The sequence below is a fragment of the Pleurodeles waltl genome, chromosome 3_1 (genome assembly GCF_031143425.1).
Source record: "Pleurodeles waltl isolate 20211129_DDA chromosome 3_1, aPleWal1.hap1.20221129, whole genome shotgun sequence".
NCBI lineage: Eukaryota > Metazoa > Chordata > Amphibia > Caudata > Salamandridae > Pleurodeles > Pleurodeles waltl.
Window position 1 is genome coordinate 563,462,182 of NC_090440.1, and position 20,052 is coordinate 563,482,233.

The 20,052-nt window shown below is 42.1% G+C and overlaps 1 protein-coding gene across 1 annotated transcript in view; it reads right to left on the reverse strand.

Annotated features, from left to right (window-relative positions):
• The window catches only part of RASGRF1 (Ras protein specific guanine nucleotide releasing factor 1), a 944,233-nt gene that overhangs the window by 419,738 nt on the left and 504,443 nt on the right, over positions 1-20,052 (reverse strand). Inside the window, exons 11-12 of the mRNA XM_069222980.1 lie at positions 8,408-8,471; positions 1,302-1,438 (exon numbers count right to left, since the gene is read on the reverse strand). Of these exons, the coding sequence (XP_069079081.1) occupies positions 1,302-1,438; positions 8,408-8,471 (201 nt within the window). The remainder of the gene's footprint in view (positions 1-1,301; positions 1,439-8,407; positions 8,472-20,052) is intronic.

Genomic DNA, 20,052 nt, shown 5'->3' on the forward strand with positions numbered 1-20,052 from the left:
ACCTCTTAGCTCTGGTGCTGGAATTCCAGAGGGATCCTGCCCGAGCAAAAAAGCACTTTGCCCTAAGGTGATTATAACTCTCTCCTCAGGCACTGCTAATTACCCCACCAATTATGGCACTCATGACATCTTTGATAACATCCTTGATAATATCAATGTCATGTTTGCAGTAAAAATTTCTGACAAAAAATTGTGCATGGCGGGGGTGCGAATTATAGTTACCTTAGGGCACGAGTTATAGTTATTTGAGATAACTCTAACTTTAACAGGTGAATGTCTATGGTTTTGTATGTTTAAAGCATAAGCCTAACTATAACATACCTGTAACCTTTGAGTTTTTTATAGTAAAAAACAAAAACAAAAAACAATATATATATATATATATATATATGTATATATATATATATATATATATATATATATATATATATATATATATATATATATATATATACTATTTAATTAAGATGAAAGAAACTTTTTTAATTTACCACTATTTCCTATAGGGATATATTTAAGCCCCTGCCTCCATTATTTTCTGTGGGAGGGTGCTGCAGCATCAGTGGTTGGCCATGTGTGGTCTGGACTTACTACTGTTCAGTTTTGGCTGTTGAAACTTTACTCTGGTAAATTTGGCTCAACATTTACATCTACACTTTTGTGTAACTTTACACTCCTAAATAATAATTATAATTTTTTTTAGATTTACTTGTGTGTGTATTCCTACGTGAATATGCCCCGTACTCTTTAACTTCCTTACTCTCTCAATCCCACTCTACCCTCTTACTTCATAATGTGCCTTGTATCCCCCTTCTCTTTTGCTATTTCTATCATTTTCTCTCCTTCTATCTTTTTCTGTACCTGACTAATGCCCCTTCTTCCCACTTGCTCGCTCTCTCTCCCTGTTCCACTCTCACCTCATACCTAATTGATAATACTGACCCCTGGAATGTCCCTTTTTACCTTCCTCTCAATTTCTCTCTCCATTGCTCTCTTTTCCTTCATTCTCACCCCAGTATCTGGCTGCTATCACTAGCTCCTGCTTCCCATTCTCCCTGTTATTTTCCTAAGACAGTCTTTAATATGTATTAAAACTCACTTCCCTTGTTATGTGCTCTTCTAGCTCTCTTCCTTTAGTCCCTCTCTAGCACATATTGGAGCTATCTGTCCCTCTCTCCTCCTGTTCTCCCAGCTCTGTTCCTACTTTCCTGTCAAATGTTGGTTTGGTGTCTGCATCTGCAACTTTTTTCTTTCTCCACCCAAATTTTCCTCCCCTCCACCTATTGCACTCCCTATCATACCTGGCTGATGTCACTGGTCCATGCAGCCTTCTCCTGCCTTGATGACCCCAGTAGGATGACGACAAATGATGGCGAGTCCTTTGGCTCCACCACGATCTTGAAGTCCAGGTGATCAATGTCTGTCCCCGAAGACTTTGCTTCAGTTTGAAAAAGACATAAAATTGGCAAACATTTACAGGCAGTCTTTTCTGGCAATGTGAAGTAGTGTTCTTAAATATTAGTGTAGTTAAACAAGAGTGCAGTGGAAGGATTTGTCTGCTCACATTTTACATAACAGGACATCATGTGCCTCCCGCACACAGATTTAGGCTTTTATAAAGCTGGAGACAGTAGCAACAATTTGGCATGGGGTGACATTTGCATTATGAAACCCTAACCAATCACAATATGAATAATCAATAAAAATGTCTATGGTGAATGTTTCTGTCTGAGAAGAGAAGAAGAGGATATTAGCCTTCAGGATGAGAGGAACCAATGAGGTGCATTGATTTAACTCGTGGGAATGTAGACTAATTGTGAATAGAGAGGGAATGTGATGAGTTGAAGTTGCAGAAGATATGGTCTACTGACTAATTTGAAGGAGACATAGAGGGTCATTCTGACCCTGGCGGCCGGTGGCCGCCAGGGCCACCGACCACGGGAGCACCGCCAACAGGCTGGCGGTGCTCCAACGAGCATTCTGACCGCGGCGGTTCAGCCGCGGTCAGAAGCGGAAAGTCAGCGGTCTCCCGCTGACTTTCCGCTGCTCGTTTGAATCCTCCATGGCTGCGGAGCGCGCTCCGCAGCCATGAGGATTCTGACCCCCCCTACCGCCATCCTGTTCATGGCGGGAAAGCCGCCATGAACAGGATGGCGGTAGGGGGGGTCGCGGGGCCCCTGGGGGCCCCTGCCGTGCCCATGCCAATGGCATGGGCACGGCAGGGGCCCCCGTAAGAGGGCCCCGCAAAGTATTTCAGTGTCTGCCTTGCAGACACTGAAATACGCGACGGGTGCCACTGCACCCGTCGCACCTTCCCACTCCGTCGGCTCGATTACGAGCCGGCATCCTCGTGGGAAGGTCGTTTTCCCCGGGGCTGGCGGGCGGTTTTTCAGCAACCGCCCGCCAGCCCAGGGGAAAACTCGTAATACCCGCCGCGGTCTTTTGACCGCGGCACGGTATTTTTGAGGGCGGCATCCTGGTGGGCGGCCTCCGCCGCCTGCCAGGATCATAATGAGGCCCATAGTTTTGTGGGAAAGTTAAGGAATGTGTACTCTAGTAGTTGAGTTAAGGGCAGTGTGGTAAGGTTGCAGGAAAAGTGGCACACTTATAATGTAGACTAGGTAGTTCAATGGTTTTGTTGGATGAGAAGAAATGAGTTACTTACATGTGTATGTTTTGAAGACCAAACCTTCGGTGCCCTCGAAGTTGCGGACCAATGTTTAAAAATATGTGAGAGTACGGGTGACTGCTGAAGTGCTGGAGGGGTGCAGTACCCAGTGGCATATTTGGAGATATTGGAGTCTTGTGGTTTCAGGGAGGTAGAAGTCAGTTTTACATTGCTCAAAAGACTTGATTGATTCTCCCTGAAAGAAGTGTTGCAATATTCTGCACTCATGCTTGATCCAAGCTGGGAAAGAGCCCGAAGAAGTGGGGATGTGCAGTCAGGGTTATGCACGATGGGGGTGTTTGGGGAGGGGAATGTAGTGAGATTCCAGGCGACTGCTAGGTTGTCCCATATTTCCAGCACTGTCTGTGGTGGGGTAGGTTTGTAAGCACTCTGCGGCCGAAGATGTCTCAGGAGCCAAGCCAGGTCCCACAGTGGTCTACAGGTCACTGCTCTATCCATATATATTTAGTGCTTTTTGCTTTCTCTAACTACCTATTCCAAAATAAACCGGAGATGGGCCGCCCCATAGTAATCCTGAAGGTTGTGACACACTAGGCCGCCTCCGCAACTAAGGAGCATGATCAATGTGTTGGAGACACAGGGCTGTTTCTCCTTCTATATGAAAATGCATAGGTCCCATTGAAGCTTTCGGATGTCTTCCAATGAAATTGATGTTGGGAGTGACTGAAATAGGTAGAGGAGCCTAAGAAGTATATTTAATTTAAATTATATTTAAATAAGGAACCAGCAGTGGAGTGCATGTCCCCATTGGGATAAATAGGAATTTGGTGAAATCGTTGGTCTTCAAGAAGGGCAATAAACTTTATTTTTATTTTATTTTATATTTTTTAAGTTTCATGAACTGTATACGTTTCTCAATCAAACTCCAAGTCACCAAGACCCCGGCTCAAGGCAGATGGAGAAAGGAACTAGAATGCACCTTCTCAGATAAAGAATAGTCATGTATGTTTTATAAAACCAGCACCTCAGCGTTTGATGTGGCCAGCAAGGAAGCAAAGCTCAAAATTGCCCAATATTGGTATTACATTCCTGTGCGGATGTGAAGTGAGAGACTTCTGCTATCCTTATTAAAAGGTTCTGGGAGGCAGTGTTAAAGGACATAACATTTTCAAAACCCCGAACAAACTAACCTGCCCATTGAACTTGCACTAAGGTAAAGCGATCACACGCTGCTTGTGCTGTCATTCAAATTATCCCTGCCCGATAGTGCACTGACAAAATTCCAGATCATGTAGATTGGCTGCACAAGCTCTGAGTTCTTTTAGGCATTTAGAATATAACTGCATCAGGACAAACCAAACAAGTGTGTTTGACAAGATGTAGGGACCCTGCTTTACATTTCTATCACATTAACTTAAAGAACTTACTTGCCCCACCTACCTACCTACCGGTGCTGAGAATTATCACAACCTCTGCCTCCCTCTGGCTGCCTTTGGGTCCTTACCAGACACACAAGTGTTAGAGAAATACCCAAATAACCTTAGAGCAAGAGCAGCTACAATTTCATATGCTATGCCACATATTGAGGAATGTGAACTCTCCCTGTTTATTCCCTGCCATTTTGTTTCCCCCTGGTTTCCTACCTCCACCACCTCCCATCTCCTTCCCTCCACCATATCAACTGATTTCATTATCTATCCTTACTCCACCAGCCACTGGTTATAGGCAGATGTATCTGATCTACCCTTTACACTAAATAAACAGAGTTCAACCATCAAAAGGAATTTGCAGGGGTGTGGAATGTAATCAAATATCTACTTGTCCAAGGGACAGGTTGCTTCATGAATTTACGTGCCCTGTAAAAAAATCTACTTGTCCCTTTGATCCTATGTAGGGCGGTGACCAATTATGGCAGCAGTGTCACTATATAAGAGTTTTGACAATAGCCTCTAATTATGCCAGGGCTAATACTGGCAGTTTCCTTATTTTGTCACCTTTCCGGCAGATCTATATATTGGCTGGAAGAAGCAGTAAGCAATAGTTCCAGGGTTGGAATGCTTTTGAGTCTGTGCAAACCTACTAACTTGCATGTTGTAAAGATATTCATCAGCTGTTCTCTGATCTTTTCCCATACTGAGAAAGGCTGGAAATTTTCTCCTGATAAGGCCAGAAGTATAGGTTCTTCCAGGGTTGGAAAAAAAAGTGCTTGGAGGGAAAATTAACTTCTAAATGATCAATAGATTTTTTGCACGAGCAAATCTACATGTGCACATTTGCTCATGCTAAAATACAGTTAACAAAAATTTACCAGGAGTGCGATTTCCCAATCTTCTTCTGTAAATTCTTGTGAATTCATGAAAGCCATAGTTCTGCTCTAATACAAAGACATATACATGGATGCACTTTTGTGACTTTCTTTAAGAATTGCATCCCTAATTAAGTCTGGCGTTACCCAAGACCTTTTGTTTTTATTAAAATTATATTTCTCTTTTTATCCATCTATCATTTGGCTTTACTGTGAGTGACAAATATTATTCCACTCTTTCACAAAGACCATATTAGCAAACAAAGTAGTTTTGTTCAGTGCCAGGAACCAATGTGGCAATGTGTACTTTCTGAGAAAAAGCAAAACATGTTTTTGCTTTTGCCAATGCTTGTTACAAAGGTGAAGGCCTGGCAGCTCCCACAACGTTTTACAAAAGCCATGCCAAAACAAGACACACATTGACAAAACTAAAAGACGGACCACCAATGTCGGATCGGTTTCATGTTTCCCATAATCTCGTTGACATTATTTACACTAGTTTTCCATTATGAATTTGTTTTAGAAACACTAGCATGCATGAAGACACCTTTTACTGAATGATGCTTCAACAGTACCTAAAATTTCTTAGTAATTTATCAAAACGGTTTTGTTTTCCTAGTTGCATTCTTTTTCTGAACACTTTATTTTGAAAGCAAATAATCATCGATCTAGATCACAGGCTTCTACAAACATTTGCATCTAACCAGAGAGCATTCTGGGAGCGTTATACCCAGCCTCATATTGTTAAACTTTTCAAATGTGTGTGTAATTTTTTTTTATTGAAACCAGTGTCAGTTGTGCAGTCCAAGGTTACCACATTTTTTTTAAAGCGCTCACCCTAATAATAAAGGCTTTGCATTAATGAATCATATATGCAAGTTGAAACAGCATTAGCATATGGACATAAATATTACCTCAACTGCAGAGAGTTCCCTTTCCTTTAAACCACTTGCCTTAACTTCATTAGCATTATCACTGAATTTGCCTTAAATTAATTTATTATGGTGTGATCCCTATTTGGGACAATGTTGGCAACAATAGTATAGTTGCAGAAATAGGGCACTTGTGGCAAAACCAAGTGAAGGGGGGTGGCTTCTGACAATGAAGAAGGTGTTGTTGTAATAGTGGTTAACTTAAATGCTGAATAAGTAGTGTTTGCTGACACAATATCTGTTGTTGATGGAATGGGATTTGGTTCCAACAGGATGGATTTCTTGCCAGTGGGACTGACTTAATCATCAAGAGGATGGACCTCCATTGACAATGGGATGCACTTTGTTGTCAGGTGGAATGACTGTCGTTAGCGGGTGGACATCGATGATGGTGAGTATCTGACATTTGCTGACGAGGTGGCTGTAGATGGTGTTGTAGATGTCAGACAGTGCTTATGCTTGGGCATCAATGAGGAAGTCGTCAACGGGTTTATCATTGACACATTCTGATCTATGTAGGAAGGAGACATATTTTGTGTGGGGCTCTTCTGAGTAAATCTTCCTTACCCACATGAAGTACAAAGTCTAGAGGGAGACCTGGAGCACGATACCATGTCAGCCACAAGGATGGTACTCCCAGGGCTAAGTCTTTCAAGGACAAGAGGACAATCTGCTTCCCTCCAGCAATAGGTGATGATTATAGGTCAGGGGGAAGAAGAACTGACCAACATTCAGTATCTTAAGAAGATAAGAGAAGAAGTCAGAGCATTCCTTGTTGTCTGTGCAGAAGAAAATTTGCCAGTTGGAGCCACAGAGAAGGGTTGGAGGTCTGAGTCTCTCCAACTCTTTGGCTGGAGTTCAGGTCACATAATGAGTTGATTTTGCTACATGTGGTCTAAGGCTGCTTCAATGTTATTTTTCTGTACATAGATACTGCTGTGCTAACTTTGACTGCTGAAGGGTCAGATCCTAGCATCAAGGTATAATTCTAGTATGTGAATCTATGAAGTAGCCAGTAATGGAGAAGATGTATTTGCTTTAAAAGAAGTCTACGGAATAAGTTGTAGAATTTATTGCGTAGAAATTAAGATGTTGGAAATGTGGTCTGATTGTTAGGTTTTTGGCAGTTAAACATGGATGAGTTGGTTTTATTCCTTTCTTCTGCACAAAACCAAACTTAGTACACTATGTGCTTGTCATATTATCTGCCTGGACCACTGTTCTCTTTTCAGAGAAAACTGGGAACAATTAGTTTATTTAACCACACCGTAAGGTACTATATGAAAAATATTGACGTTTACTTACCATGAGGTGATAAACACTCCAAGACAAGAACTGAAGGTGGACATTCCTTTGTGAATTTTGTAAATGTTCATACCTATGCTGATTTCTGATGTCTAAGAATGTCCAGAAAAAGTCTGAAGGTAAGGAGAATATGTGAATGGCCACATAAACCTAAGAATTTTGAAATTCTGAAACTTGACGACATTTAAGTAAACAGGTTCAAGTCCTCATGCATTCTTTGGAACTGAGAAACTATGACAGGTGTAGAAGCTACATGGCAATGGCAATGGTTACCTCCTAGCTCAGTGGTGCAGTGCAAACCAGCAACAGCCAGATAGTTACTGGCAATGAGGTAGGAGGAGGCATGAATCCTGCTAAAGAGTGGGTGGCGAAGGTAGGTTCAAGAATAAGAGGAGAGATGCTGTTGGAGATGTCTCCTAATTTGATTTAAAACAGTTGTTTGCTTTCACAGGAAGTAACTAGTTGCTTCTGTCTGGTGCTCCCCTTCCTGTTTTCTTTCATAAGCTTCAGCACTATGAACTCCCATCACTAGTCAGCCCTCACGTCCCTTGTCCCTGGGTTATTGTGGCAGTGCAAATGAGGGTTTATAGTTTGTGGGGTTGGAAATGCTCCAGAATTTTGCGTAATCCTGGCTTTAGTCTCAGACTGTTTGCTGCTATGTCAAAGCAAAAGCAGGATTAGTAAAACCACTCAGAATGTCTTCCAAATTTCGAAGTAAAAGAAAAATGTTCTTGTTTCAATTCCTTTTTAACAATTTTGTCAATCATGTTTTGTCTGTATTGGCCGTCAATGCTCTAAGCCTAGACTATAATAGCCTATAACTTTGTTTTAAAGCCAATAGCTTATTTAAAATCAAGAGTATTATAACATGTTTACCTTCTCTCCACATAAATTGTGACCTTGCTTGTGGGAGTTAAGCTCTCACTGACTATGCTAAATTCCCAGGCTTGTCATAGTCCGTAGAGTACAGATCCTGATCCATCACACTTATATTCAAATCTGAATCTTGCAAGTTAATAAATCATCACTGATGTTTTTTTCTAGGCTTTGAGCAGTATAATACCTGAATAATGTAACCAAAAAATCATCTGACAAATTCTGTGTCTTAAATATTAAACATAAAAATATTGCTTCATTGGAGCTAATAATAAAACATCTATAACAAATAAGTCAGTCCTATTCTTAGTGATACTTATGACACAATGTACCTTCTACAATCTGAGATTAAATACCTACATTCATCATCTGTGCACTCCTGCTCCTCCATCAGCGTGCAGTCTATTAGCGAGAGTACACCATTCTGGAAGAGACAGAACACATCAGAGTCTGTTAGCAGGTCTGTAAACTGTTATCTAGGAACCTTAATCTATGTAATGTTGCATCAGAAATCAAAGACTATTGAGCCAGTCTTCACTTGTAAAATGAAACCAAATATATGTGTCAGATAGTGGCTGTGACAAAGATGCTCATTTAAAGAGACAGTGAGAGAAAAGCTATCGCTGCTAGAAGAGACAGCATGTATAACCCAAAATATGAGCGACACCCCTAGAAGTTGTGAGCAAATAATATTTATTCAGTGACAAGCAGTTTCTAGAGTATATCAACACATTTCAACTGTGATTGGTCTTGATCATGGCTGATTCAGTGATGTCATGAGGGATGTAATTCTTAGGGTGACATGTAGTGCAGTGCAGTGGGGTTAGTCAACTACAATTATGCCAGCACACCGAATTATAACTAGTGAATTTCAGTAGATTTCATTTTGAGTTCTGGTGTTATAACTATAACATCAGATTCATCTTTGTTTTTTGCAGTGAACACACATATATATATATTCATTCCACTGAGACATTACTACCCTTGTGGTATGTGTATGTAGATATATATATATATATTTTTTTTTCTCCACAACTGTTCCAGAATGCAGCAGCTCTTTCGTGGCAGTCCGGAAACCCAAAATATATAACAGATAACCCTTCTATGTAGAAGGAAAGCCTGGACACCTTCGGCAAAATGCAAAAAAACACTCTTTATTGGAACACGAGTTCCTCTTCCCAATGCGTTTTGGCCATAGTCTTGATCGTAGATGGGGTGATCTTAAACAATACACATTACATAATAATAAAAATCAGCAACGGACTAACAAACATAGTGATGATAGATCCCACAGGAAAACGACAGCCATGTTTGTTTATCTCTGGCCTCAAATGTGTAATTGCATTTCTCAATCTATCTGCAATTACCCAGTATGATTCATAAGGTGCGCATTTACCATGAAAAATCTCTGACGTGAGCTTGGTATCATCCTATGTAATATCTCACGCACAGATTGTCACACTCCATCAGGGAGTCATTGTGAATTCTTTCCATGGCATTCATAATTGTCTAAACATGGATCACACTCCTAAACATGAATGCCTGAATTTTGTATCAGTCACTGTTGATATTTAAATGACTACATCCTATATCAAGACACCGTCCTAGTTTATGGACATAGCAACACGTGCAGAACCCCTATCTCTCGCTCCAGTGGGCTTTGTTTGAGATGAGCTTACTGGTTTGCACTTTGTCAGCTCGTTGTCTATTGCTGCTACTCTCTCACTTTCAAACCACAATGCTAAAGATCTTTCATGTACCCATTTTCCCAAGAATTCATGGGACACATCACTACTACACCAAACATTCAAATTCAACAACCACACCCATATTATTTCATCCACTCCTATGTACAACTGATCCTATAGGCTCTCGGCAAACCAGTAGCTCTACTCAACCAACTACCCCAGGTGGACACTGATTTCTTCATTGGAATTTAATCCTACAATCCTACAAATCCTACAAAGGACATTGCCTACTTTCTGTAGCAGAAGAGAGAAGGAACACAAGGATGTGTCTGAGGAAAACATGAGCAGAGCTCAGTTGGATTCCATGTTGCCTGCTACCACACAGTAGACAATTTGACAGCTTCGGCCTCTGAAGAGAGTTGGAACCTGTGGCTTCTCCACCTGATTGGCTGGACTTTAGGTCATAAATAGAAGTGGGTAGGCTACTTGTGGTCTATGGATGTTTTAGCATTTGTTTTCAGCGTTGGTTACTATTTTGGTAAACTGCTTTGTTAACACTGAATAATGAGCAGGTCCCAGTCTGACGGTGGGAAATAATTCAAGCATGTGAATTCTAGGAAGATACCAGTTCTGAACAACTGTAGTTTAAGATCCAATTCAGGAGAATACTGAATTAGGCCCTGTCTCATGCCCAGATTCTTCCTAAGAAAGGAATACTCTCAAATTTCCAGGCTCTGGCTGAATAGAACGACAAATCATTCTTGTCAAAAGAGGTTATTTCCCATGGCTCAGCCTGCCCAACTGAAGACCCTATTGCTTCTGTGCATTCAACAGACAGACCAGAAGATCCTGTGTCCAGGTCCACACAAAGTTAGGCCCATCTCCATTCCTAGAATCATGATTCAATAGGCATACAGTCCTACATCCCAAGGTTTGACCTGCCCATATATATATATATATATATATATATATATATATATGATCAAGGCTCAAGTGAGAGCTGAAACATGTTGATGTTTATCCTGAAGGTGTTTCAATAATGCAACATAAGCACAGTGTTCCTTGAGTGCAGGCCCCTTTCATGTGAGAACAGTGATGTATTTGATATATATATATATATATATATATATATATATATATATAGCATGGGGGGTGGCAATACAGGATCAGCTCCCCGTCAAACAGTTCCAAATACTGATCTTGAATAAAGAAGACTAGGCAAGCTGCAGGCAAAGAACCAGGTGCCAGCACTCCAAAGTCGTCATCAACTCCTGCGCAGTGATCCCGACAAAGCTATTGATTCACCTTGCCTGCAGGCCTAAATGCTCTTTTGAAGGTAAGGATTTTTCTTCCTCTAACCACAAGCTGTAAAGAGTTAATCCTTATCCATCTTTATTTCAGAAGTAGTGTTTCCCATGACCAATGCCATCCTGCAAAGAGGATGAGCCCACACCAATTGAGCATTAACCCTTATCTGCAGCCTTGCAAAAAATATAAAATTTTACAAAAAGAACAATCCCCACATTCCAGGTGTATACCAATCAAAAGAAGATCTCTCATCCCCAGGCTCATTCTAGAAAGAAGACAATCCTTATCCATTTTAGACATGGTTCACATAAAAGAAGGAACCTTTATCTTCTGGCTTGGTTTACATTTCCAGACACAAGTCAAGGTGGCAGGTGTCCTACAATCTTTAGGATCAGCTCGGCCAGAGGGAAAGTAGATATTCTGCTCTTTCCCTGCTCAGTATACAGAGAGTTATTATAAGAAAAGGTTACTTACTTGAAGTCTGAGTTCTGCATCATAGGAATCTTAATTTGAGTCATAAACACTAGAATAATTCTGTGCTGCCTGCTTAGACACCAGAACACTTCTTCATGTATGTATAATCCATTTTAAAATTCCATAAAATTCTGAAGGGTGTTAATGTCCATCTGATATCATGATAAAGTAGTCCCCATGACAGTCTATTATAGGCTCTGTTTCTTTATTATGGGAGAATACAATAATTCTGAATACCAGTTGTTTCAAGCCTGCATTGCAGCAGTTTATGTGCAGAAAGGTGAAAATGTATGAAGAAAAGAAAAAGAAAGTGCAGGCTGACAGATTTTCATCGTAAAGAATGAAGAAGGATGCTGTCCCTTTCAGAATCCAGGAGACATCTCTGCCCACAGTATACTCTACTGGCAGTTGCCTCACAAAGTCAGTTCTTTTTTACAGTAATATAGGTATTGAATTTCTAAGCTGTTATTCACTTTCCAATGCCCAACTATAATAGCCAGGGAGACAGGGGGGTTGTTTACACTTCAATGAAGATTCCTACTAGCAGAACCAGGAATACAATTAAGCACTATTTTCTTCTGCATCATAGGATCTTCATTTATGGTCATAAATGCTAAATTAGAATAGAAAGCTTATCCAAGCCTTTTTAAAACTCGCTGCAGGCAGTATGAAGAGAAATATTTATTTATTCTCAAATTACATATTAATTGAGGGTGCAAAATTAAAAAGGTAAGAAACGAAAAAGGTTACATACAAAATAAACTGCTCTCTTGGATTTTTTATGGTTTCCTGACCTATTTATGCATCTGCTTGAGAGTCAGAATCAAAGCAATAATGTTTAGTGAGCGTATGAAGTGCCTTCCAAGTACCTGCTTCACATATGTCAGCTATCGGGACATTTCAGAGCCAACCTGTAGTTCCTGCTTTTCTTCTGGTACAGTGGGCACTAGGTTTACATGGCAATGGTTTGTTTGCTAACTGGTGGGCATAGTGAGATACAAGAACCTATCCACCTAGCTACAAACCCTTTTTATACAGCCATAACTTGTCTTGCTGGGCCATGATTAATAAATAGCTCAGCTTTTTTCCTTAAAGCCTTCTGATGTTTAAAATGTGTAGAGCACACTCTGCTGGCCTTGAAGGACTAGGAAGAAGGTAGGAAGAGTAATAGACTGTGTAATATGAAATCCAGGACTACTTTTGGGAGGAATCAAGGATAGGTTCTCATTATTACTCTGTTAGTGTGTATGGTTCTACGTCAAAAAGTGCCTGCAGCTCGCCCAGCTATTTTCCATGATATATGCTGTGACGAAGACTTGTGTATAGGTTCGAAAAGTGAACTCATCAGTTTGGAAAAAAAACATATTTAACTCCCTAAGAAGAGAAGGCTATCTAACTGGAAGAAAAACTTTTTTCAGCACTTCCAAGAAGTCTCTGATGACTAGAACTTGAAAAAACAAAACTTGTTTATAGAGACTTTCTGTATGCTGTGATACCTGCAGTGCTTAATTTGTAAAATAATGAGTGCCCGTGCCCAAAGCTCTGTTCAGAAGCCTAGGGTCAATTAAATTAAATGTGGCACACTGAACACCAAGGCTACATAGTCTTAAATCCAACTCAAGCCTATTTAACTCTCTACTGGACACTGCCTCCCCCTTTAACTATTGGAGATCCTGGTTTCTTCCTTTGTGACTATTTACCGCCTATATTGTCCACTGTCTTCCTGCTTTGTTTGTTTTTCCTTGTTTTGTTCTTGGTTAATTGATGCATACAAAAAAATGCTGGTCCCTTAAATGAGTTCCAGTGACACCCACTGGCAACCAAATTAAACACTAGAAGGCTACCTGATGCCAAATGTAGCAAGTAAGCAAGAATCAGGTCTTCTTGACAAGTGATCTAGTCATGCTCTTTCTGTTGACACCAAAAATAGAATATTTTTCACTATAGGGCATTACATGCCCTTGTTGAGGGATGTTTTGCCTTCTTACGGATCTCAATAGGGGCTAGTGGCAGATTTAGGTTTCCATAGTGTCTGGCCTTAAGAGCCATGCAGTCAGTTTCACTGATGCAAGGGTTGGGTGACCGATTTAACTCTGGAGTCTCGTTAGCAGATCTGGTTGGTATAGCAGTATCTTGTGTGGTTTTACTGATGTCTGCAGTAAGTCTGGGTACTACTAGTTTCTTGGTCAATTACCTGAGAAGGAAGTTGTTTCTGAAATGGAGTTCCTATCACCAATTACTGACTTTTGCACCATGCCAGTGATTGTCTTGCTGCATTTGTCAGAGGTAAGTTGCCTTCCCAACTGTTTTTTCTTTAACTCTATTGGTCTTCTAAGCATTGTTGGAGAGGTCTCATATAGAGCCTTGTATTCGAGACAATATATAAGCAAGAGTCCATAGTCACTAGTAGTGAGACTGTCTTTCTCACTGTTTGCCGTGGGGTTGACCTAAGGATATGCCTACAAAAACTACACCCTTGGCTTTGGCCGTGGGGTTGGCCTGAGGATATGACATTTGTCCCAGAGAGATGAAAGTCTTTCCTACCAAGGCTACACCCTTGCCTTTAGGGTGTTAAGTCTACCCTTAAATAAAACAAGCCTTTAGACTAGTGTTGATATTCATTTTGGTCGTTGAGCTAAAGACCTAATTTGTACAGCACTTTTGCTGTTATTAGTTGAACAAGTTACTTACCTTCGGTAACATTTTTTCTAGTGGATACAGTATCTATCTGTGGATTCCTTACCTTTTGAATATGCCCATGCGCAGGCATTCTACGGAAACCTTTCTTCATAGCTCTCCTACGTTGCTGAGGATGTCACTAAGCCACTGCTCCGCACGCTGACGTCATCGGAGCCATAAAAAGCCCTTGTCAACATCCTGATGTCAGTTTCCACACACTTTTTTTCGTGCCTTCAAGGCTAATGGTTGAAACCAACATCACAAAAATCATATCTTGTGGAAAACTTACATTTAAAAAACCTTACTGTAGGAAGCTGGCTCTGTACATACTACATCAAAATGAGATATAGTGTGCACAGAGTCCAGGGGTTTCCCAAGAGGCTTGACAGAGGAAATAATAGATAATACTAATGCACTATTTGAGGTAGGGTGGTCGACCAGTTATGCTTATCAGAGGGTAGTGTTAGGCATTTGTTGTACACACACAAGCAATAAGTGAAAGCACGCACTCAATGATTTAACTCCAGACCAATAGGTTTTTATATAGAAAAATATTCTTTTGTTAATTTATTTCTAGAACCACAAGATTCATTTAGCAGGTAAGTACATTAAATGAAAGGTACTTTGCATAGTAATACTTAGGACTTTCAATTGAATCAACAATGTACATAGTTTTCTTTAAAGTGGCAAAAAGCTATTTTAAAAGTAGACACTGCAATTTTCAACAGTTCCTGGGGGAGGTAAATAAAGTAACGTTTTTGAGGTAAGAAACAAACCTACGGGTTCAGTCTCCGGGGCATAGGTAGCCCACCGTTGGTGGTTCAAGATAACACCAAACACCCAGCACCAGCAACACAGGGCCAGTTAGGTGCAGAGGTCAAACAGGAGCCAAAATAATGTGGGCCCTTATGCAGACCGAGGGTACTCTGGTTCCGGTCTGCTTGCAGGTAAGTACCTGCGTTGTCGGAGGGCAGACCAGGGGAGTTTGAAGGAGCACTGGAGGGGCCCCAAGTAGGCACAAAAACCACACCCTCAGCGGCACAGGGCGGCCGGGTGCAGTGTGCAAACAGGGCATTGGGTTCTTAATAAAACTCTATGGAGGTACCCGGGGGTCACTTAGGCGCTTCAGACAGGGCACGGGGGGCTTCTTGGGCAAGCCACCAACTGGGCAAGGGTGAGGGCTGCCTGCTGGTCATTGCTGCACCGGTGGTCGGTTTCTCTCGGGCCTGGGGGCTGCGGGTGCAGTGCTTCTCCAGGCGACGGATATCTTTGTCCCGGGCAGTCGTGGTCAAGGGGTTCCTCTGGATTCCCTCTGCAGGTATTGTCGTGGGGGTCTGGAGAAGTCAGCCCAGGGTTGACACGTAGTCAGAATCACCTGGGGATCCTCTCTGGCTAGTTGGTTTCTCTGGACACGGGCTGGGGGCATCGGGTACAGAGTAGTTTGGACTCACGCTTCTGGAGTGAGGTGAGAGTCCCTTTAAAGATGATTTATAGATTAATAGCAATGCATTGGAAAGCCCCTAAGGCTCCTGATCTGAAATCCTGGTACTCTCTAATAATACGCTGGGCTCGCACTGAATACCAGGTACTAAAAAGAATGGTGCGCGAAGGGCGACAACACACAGGATGCTCCACTTGGGATGATTTGGTAACAAAATTGGAGGCCAAAAACGATGAGAAGCCTCCTTGAATCGGGGCACATATATTCGCGATAACCACAACATAAATTCCCCTGCATCCCCCATTACGGTAACAAAATTCATAGGGCACCCAGGCATCATAGCGCACACACATCATTTCCTCCCATCTCTCTAGTAATAATTGTCCATCAAATTTTCGTTACCACAATCCCAGCAGCACGTGAGGAGCAGAAAACCAGGGTAGCTATCTGCATATACCAATCCGGATGGTGCCCTCCTCAGGCAGCCAGGGAACTCATGCATGCAAAACAAGGCCCACACTGGTCACGAGCGAATGCCTATATAAAGTAAACAATAAAGGATAAACCTATGGAGGGTGCAGCCAGGAATGATACTGTAAAACTAGAAGTGTTCCGTGAAGTGCATATTGGGGGGGTGTGTGATTGTTAAATGATCTAGATATTAGTTATTGTATTGGTTTATCCTGTGGTTGCAAATTGAACAATTTATATTATTTTTTGAAATATAAAATCAATAAAAACATAAAAAAAATAAAATAAAAAAAAAGATGATTTATTTGTCTTCTTGTTGGACAGGTCCGCTGTTCACGGGACTTTCTTGGTCGACGGTGATGCAGGGAGTCCTCTGGAGGCTTTTCAGGGGTCCTTGGTCCTGCAGAATGCATTGCTTCTTCTTTTGCAGCTTTTTAATGCAAGAGATAGGCCGGTAGGTTTGGGGCTGAGTCAGTTGTTGTCTCCTTCTCTTCTCTGCAGGGTTTTCAGCTCAGCAGTCCTTCTTCTTTCTTGAAGTCATCAGGAGTCTGAAGAGCTGGGTTCAGGGTCGTCCCTAAATAATAAATTTAGGGGTGTGTTTAGGGTCAGGGGGCAGTAGCCAATGGCTACTGTCCCTGAGGGTGGCTACATCCTTCTTGTGCCCACTCCCTCTGGGGAGGGTGGCACATCCCTATCCCTATTGGTCCTCATTCTCCAACGCAAGATGGAGTATTTCTCAAGGAGGGCGTCACTTCAGCTCTGGACACATTAGGGGTGGTCCTGGCTGAGGGGGTGACTCCTCCTTGTTTTTCTCATTATCCCTCTGGACTTGCCGCCAAAAGTGGGGGCTCAACCGAGGGGCGGGCATCTCCACTGGCTGGAGTGCCCTGGGGCACTGTAACATCAGGCCTGAGCCTTTGAGGCTCACCAGCAGGTGTTGCAGTTCCTGCAGGGGGAGGTATGAAGCACCTCCACCCAGGACAGTCTTTGTTTCTGACCACAGAGTGCACAAAGGCACACATCCCATGTGGTCAGAAACTCATCTGGAAGTGGCACACTTTCAATCAAAGCTGCCATCAACACTAGGCAAAAAGTGGGGGGTGACCATGCCAACAGTGCCATTTTCCTACACTTACATATATACAACCCTTGTATATCATATGGAAAATATATACCATCATACAAACAGATTTATTTTTTGTATATACGGACAAGCAACAGGGAGGTGGGTGGGTCAGTGAGGAATCCACAGGTAGATACTGTATCCACCAGAAAAAGTGCTACCGAAGGTAAGTAAGAAATTAGTTACTTACCTGTAACTGAAGTTATCCAGCATTGGTATCTTTCATAGATTCACATGCTTGAATCTTCCTCGTCGAAGTGGGAGTCCCACGGTATTCTATAAACCAGTATACAATAACCCCAGAGGCTTCAAAGCAAATAGGCCCTAAATTTGCTAGTCTATCCATGTCCTTTTTTTAAATGGACCAAACTTGAACCATAACCAATCAGGCGACAGCACCCTTTCGAACACTCCCAAGAGAAGCTCCCTCCCTCAGATTTTCAGCACTAATGTGAATTATGTACCCCTAGTTAGTAAAGGGAGCCACTAAGGGGAGGAGGGTGGTTCGCACGTGAATCTATGAAAGATACCAGTACTGGATAACTGCAGTTACAGGTAAGGAATGGTTTCTTACCTGTAACTCCATTTCTCTCGTAGGGGTATTTCCATGATAGTCATAAGCACTGAATAGTTCCGCGCGCCTGCGGGGACCCCGGAGCACTGGTGTGAAGTATATTCTTAAGTGCAAATACCAACCCTTTGAAAAAAGGTTTGTCAAAAAACACTTAAGAATAACACTGTGCAGCCTATGTGAACAGCTACACAGGCCAAATTGTTAAAAGAAAAAACAGTTATAGTGTAAATTCACGTTTAAACATCTATTTATTTTATAAATATATTAACAAATACATTCTCATATTTTATTTACACCTCTCATGAGAATAAAACAATGCAGGGCAGTGTAGCCCATAGGCTGCCATTATACAGAATGAAAATAGAGCTGTGCCTTTAAGAAAGTAAAGTCTTCCTGTTTCCCATCATGGACAGCAAAAGGCAGTTGCCTCAGTTCTTTTTTGGAGGCTTGTAACCTGACCTGAAGAAACAAAACATTTGTTGGAGTACCAACCTCGATAATATTCATGTTCTATGTCAACTCCACCGGGGAGGAGGGAGGGTTGCTTATGACTATCATGGAAATACCCCTACGAGAGAAATGGAGTTACAGGTAAGAAACCATTCCTTCTCTCGTAGGGGATTTCCATGTATAGTCATAAGCACTGAATAGAGTAGCAAGCCCATCCCCATAACCGCGGTGGAGTAGACAGAAGAATACTGAGAAAACATGAATCATGCAAATAAATTCTTGAGCAAGGCCTGTCCAACCTGCGCATCTGCCCTAGCGTCTGTGTCAAGGCAGTAATGCTTAGTAAAGGTATGGACCGACTTCCAAGTGGCAGCCTTGCATATTTCTGCCAAAGGGACATTTCTCATCAATGCTGCAGTAGCTGCCTTCCCTCTAGTAGAGTGGGCTTTTGGCCTACCACCAAGGGATTTATTTGCTAACTGATAACATAACATTATACATGAAACAATCCACCTGGATAAAGATTGTTTAGACGTGCCCAACCCTGTTCTAACTGGGCCATAGTTAATAAAAAGCTGTTGTGATTTCCGTAAGCTTTTTGTCCTGTCCAAGTAAAATTTCAAGACTCTCTTTACATCCAGAGAGTGCAGAGTTCTCTCAGCAGGAGTAGTTGGATTTTGAAAGAAAGTCGGTAATGAAATTGTTTGGTTCACATGGAAGTCGGAGACTACCTTAGGTAAAAAATTTGGATGAGTTCTCATTACCACTTTCGCAGAATGAAAAACCGTGTAGGGTTCTTGAGCGCAAAGGGCCTGGATTTCGCTGACCCTACGCGCTGAAGTGATTGCCACTAGAAAAGCAGTTTTCCATGTGAGATGCTGAAGTGATGCCTTATGTATTGGCTCGAATGGAGGTAGCATCAGACGCGATAGGACAACATTCAGTTCCCATGGAGGAGATGGTCTTCTAATGGGAGGAAAAAACCTTTTTTAAACCCTCCAGGAAGTCCTTAATAACTGGGATTCGAAAAAAGGAAGTTTGTGAGGGGCTCTTTCTGTATGCTGTTAGAGCCGCCAAATGTACCTTTATTGATGACAATTGTAAGCCCGATTTTGCCAAACTTAACAAGTATGGCAGAATAGACTCCTCTCCGCAGGATATCGGGTCAATGTTGTTGCCTAAGCACCACATGCAGAATCTCTTCCACTTGCTTGCATAAGTGGATCGTGTGGAAGGGCGCTTTGCTTCTTTCAGGATTTCCATACAATCCTGAGGTAAGTTCAAGTGTCCATATTGCACTAGCTCAGGAGTCATGCTGCCAAACTCAACGATGAGAGGTTGGGATGGGACATCTGCCCTCTGAACTTCGTGAGCAGGTCCGGACGATAAGGGAGCCTGATGTGTGGTTTGAGTGACCGGTGAAGAAGGTCTGGGAACCACCATTGGCGTGGCCATTCCGGAGCAATCAGGATCATTTTGGACTGAGCATTGGATAACTTCTGGAGGACCGCCGTAATCAGGGGAAGCGGCGGAAAGGCGGAAAGAAATGCTCCTGACCAGCTTATCCACAGGGCATTCCCCAGTGTCCCTGGATGGTAATATCTGGAGGCGAAGTTTTGGCATTTTTTGTTTTCTGGGGTTGCGAATTGATCTATAGAGGGGGTACCCCATAGTGCGAAAATGGAATGAACAACGTCGTCGTGTAGAACCCACTCGTGGTTCTCGTCCATTACGCGGCTGAGAGCATCCGCTTGAACATTCTGGATGCCCCGCAGGTGAGTTGCTACTAGCGACATG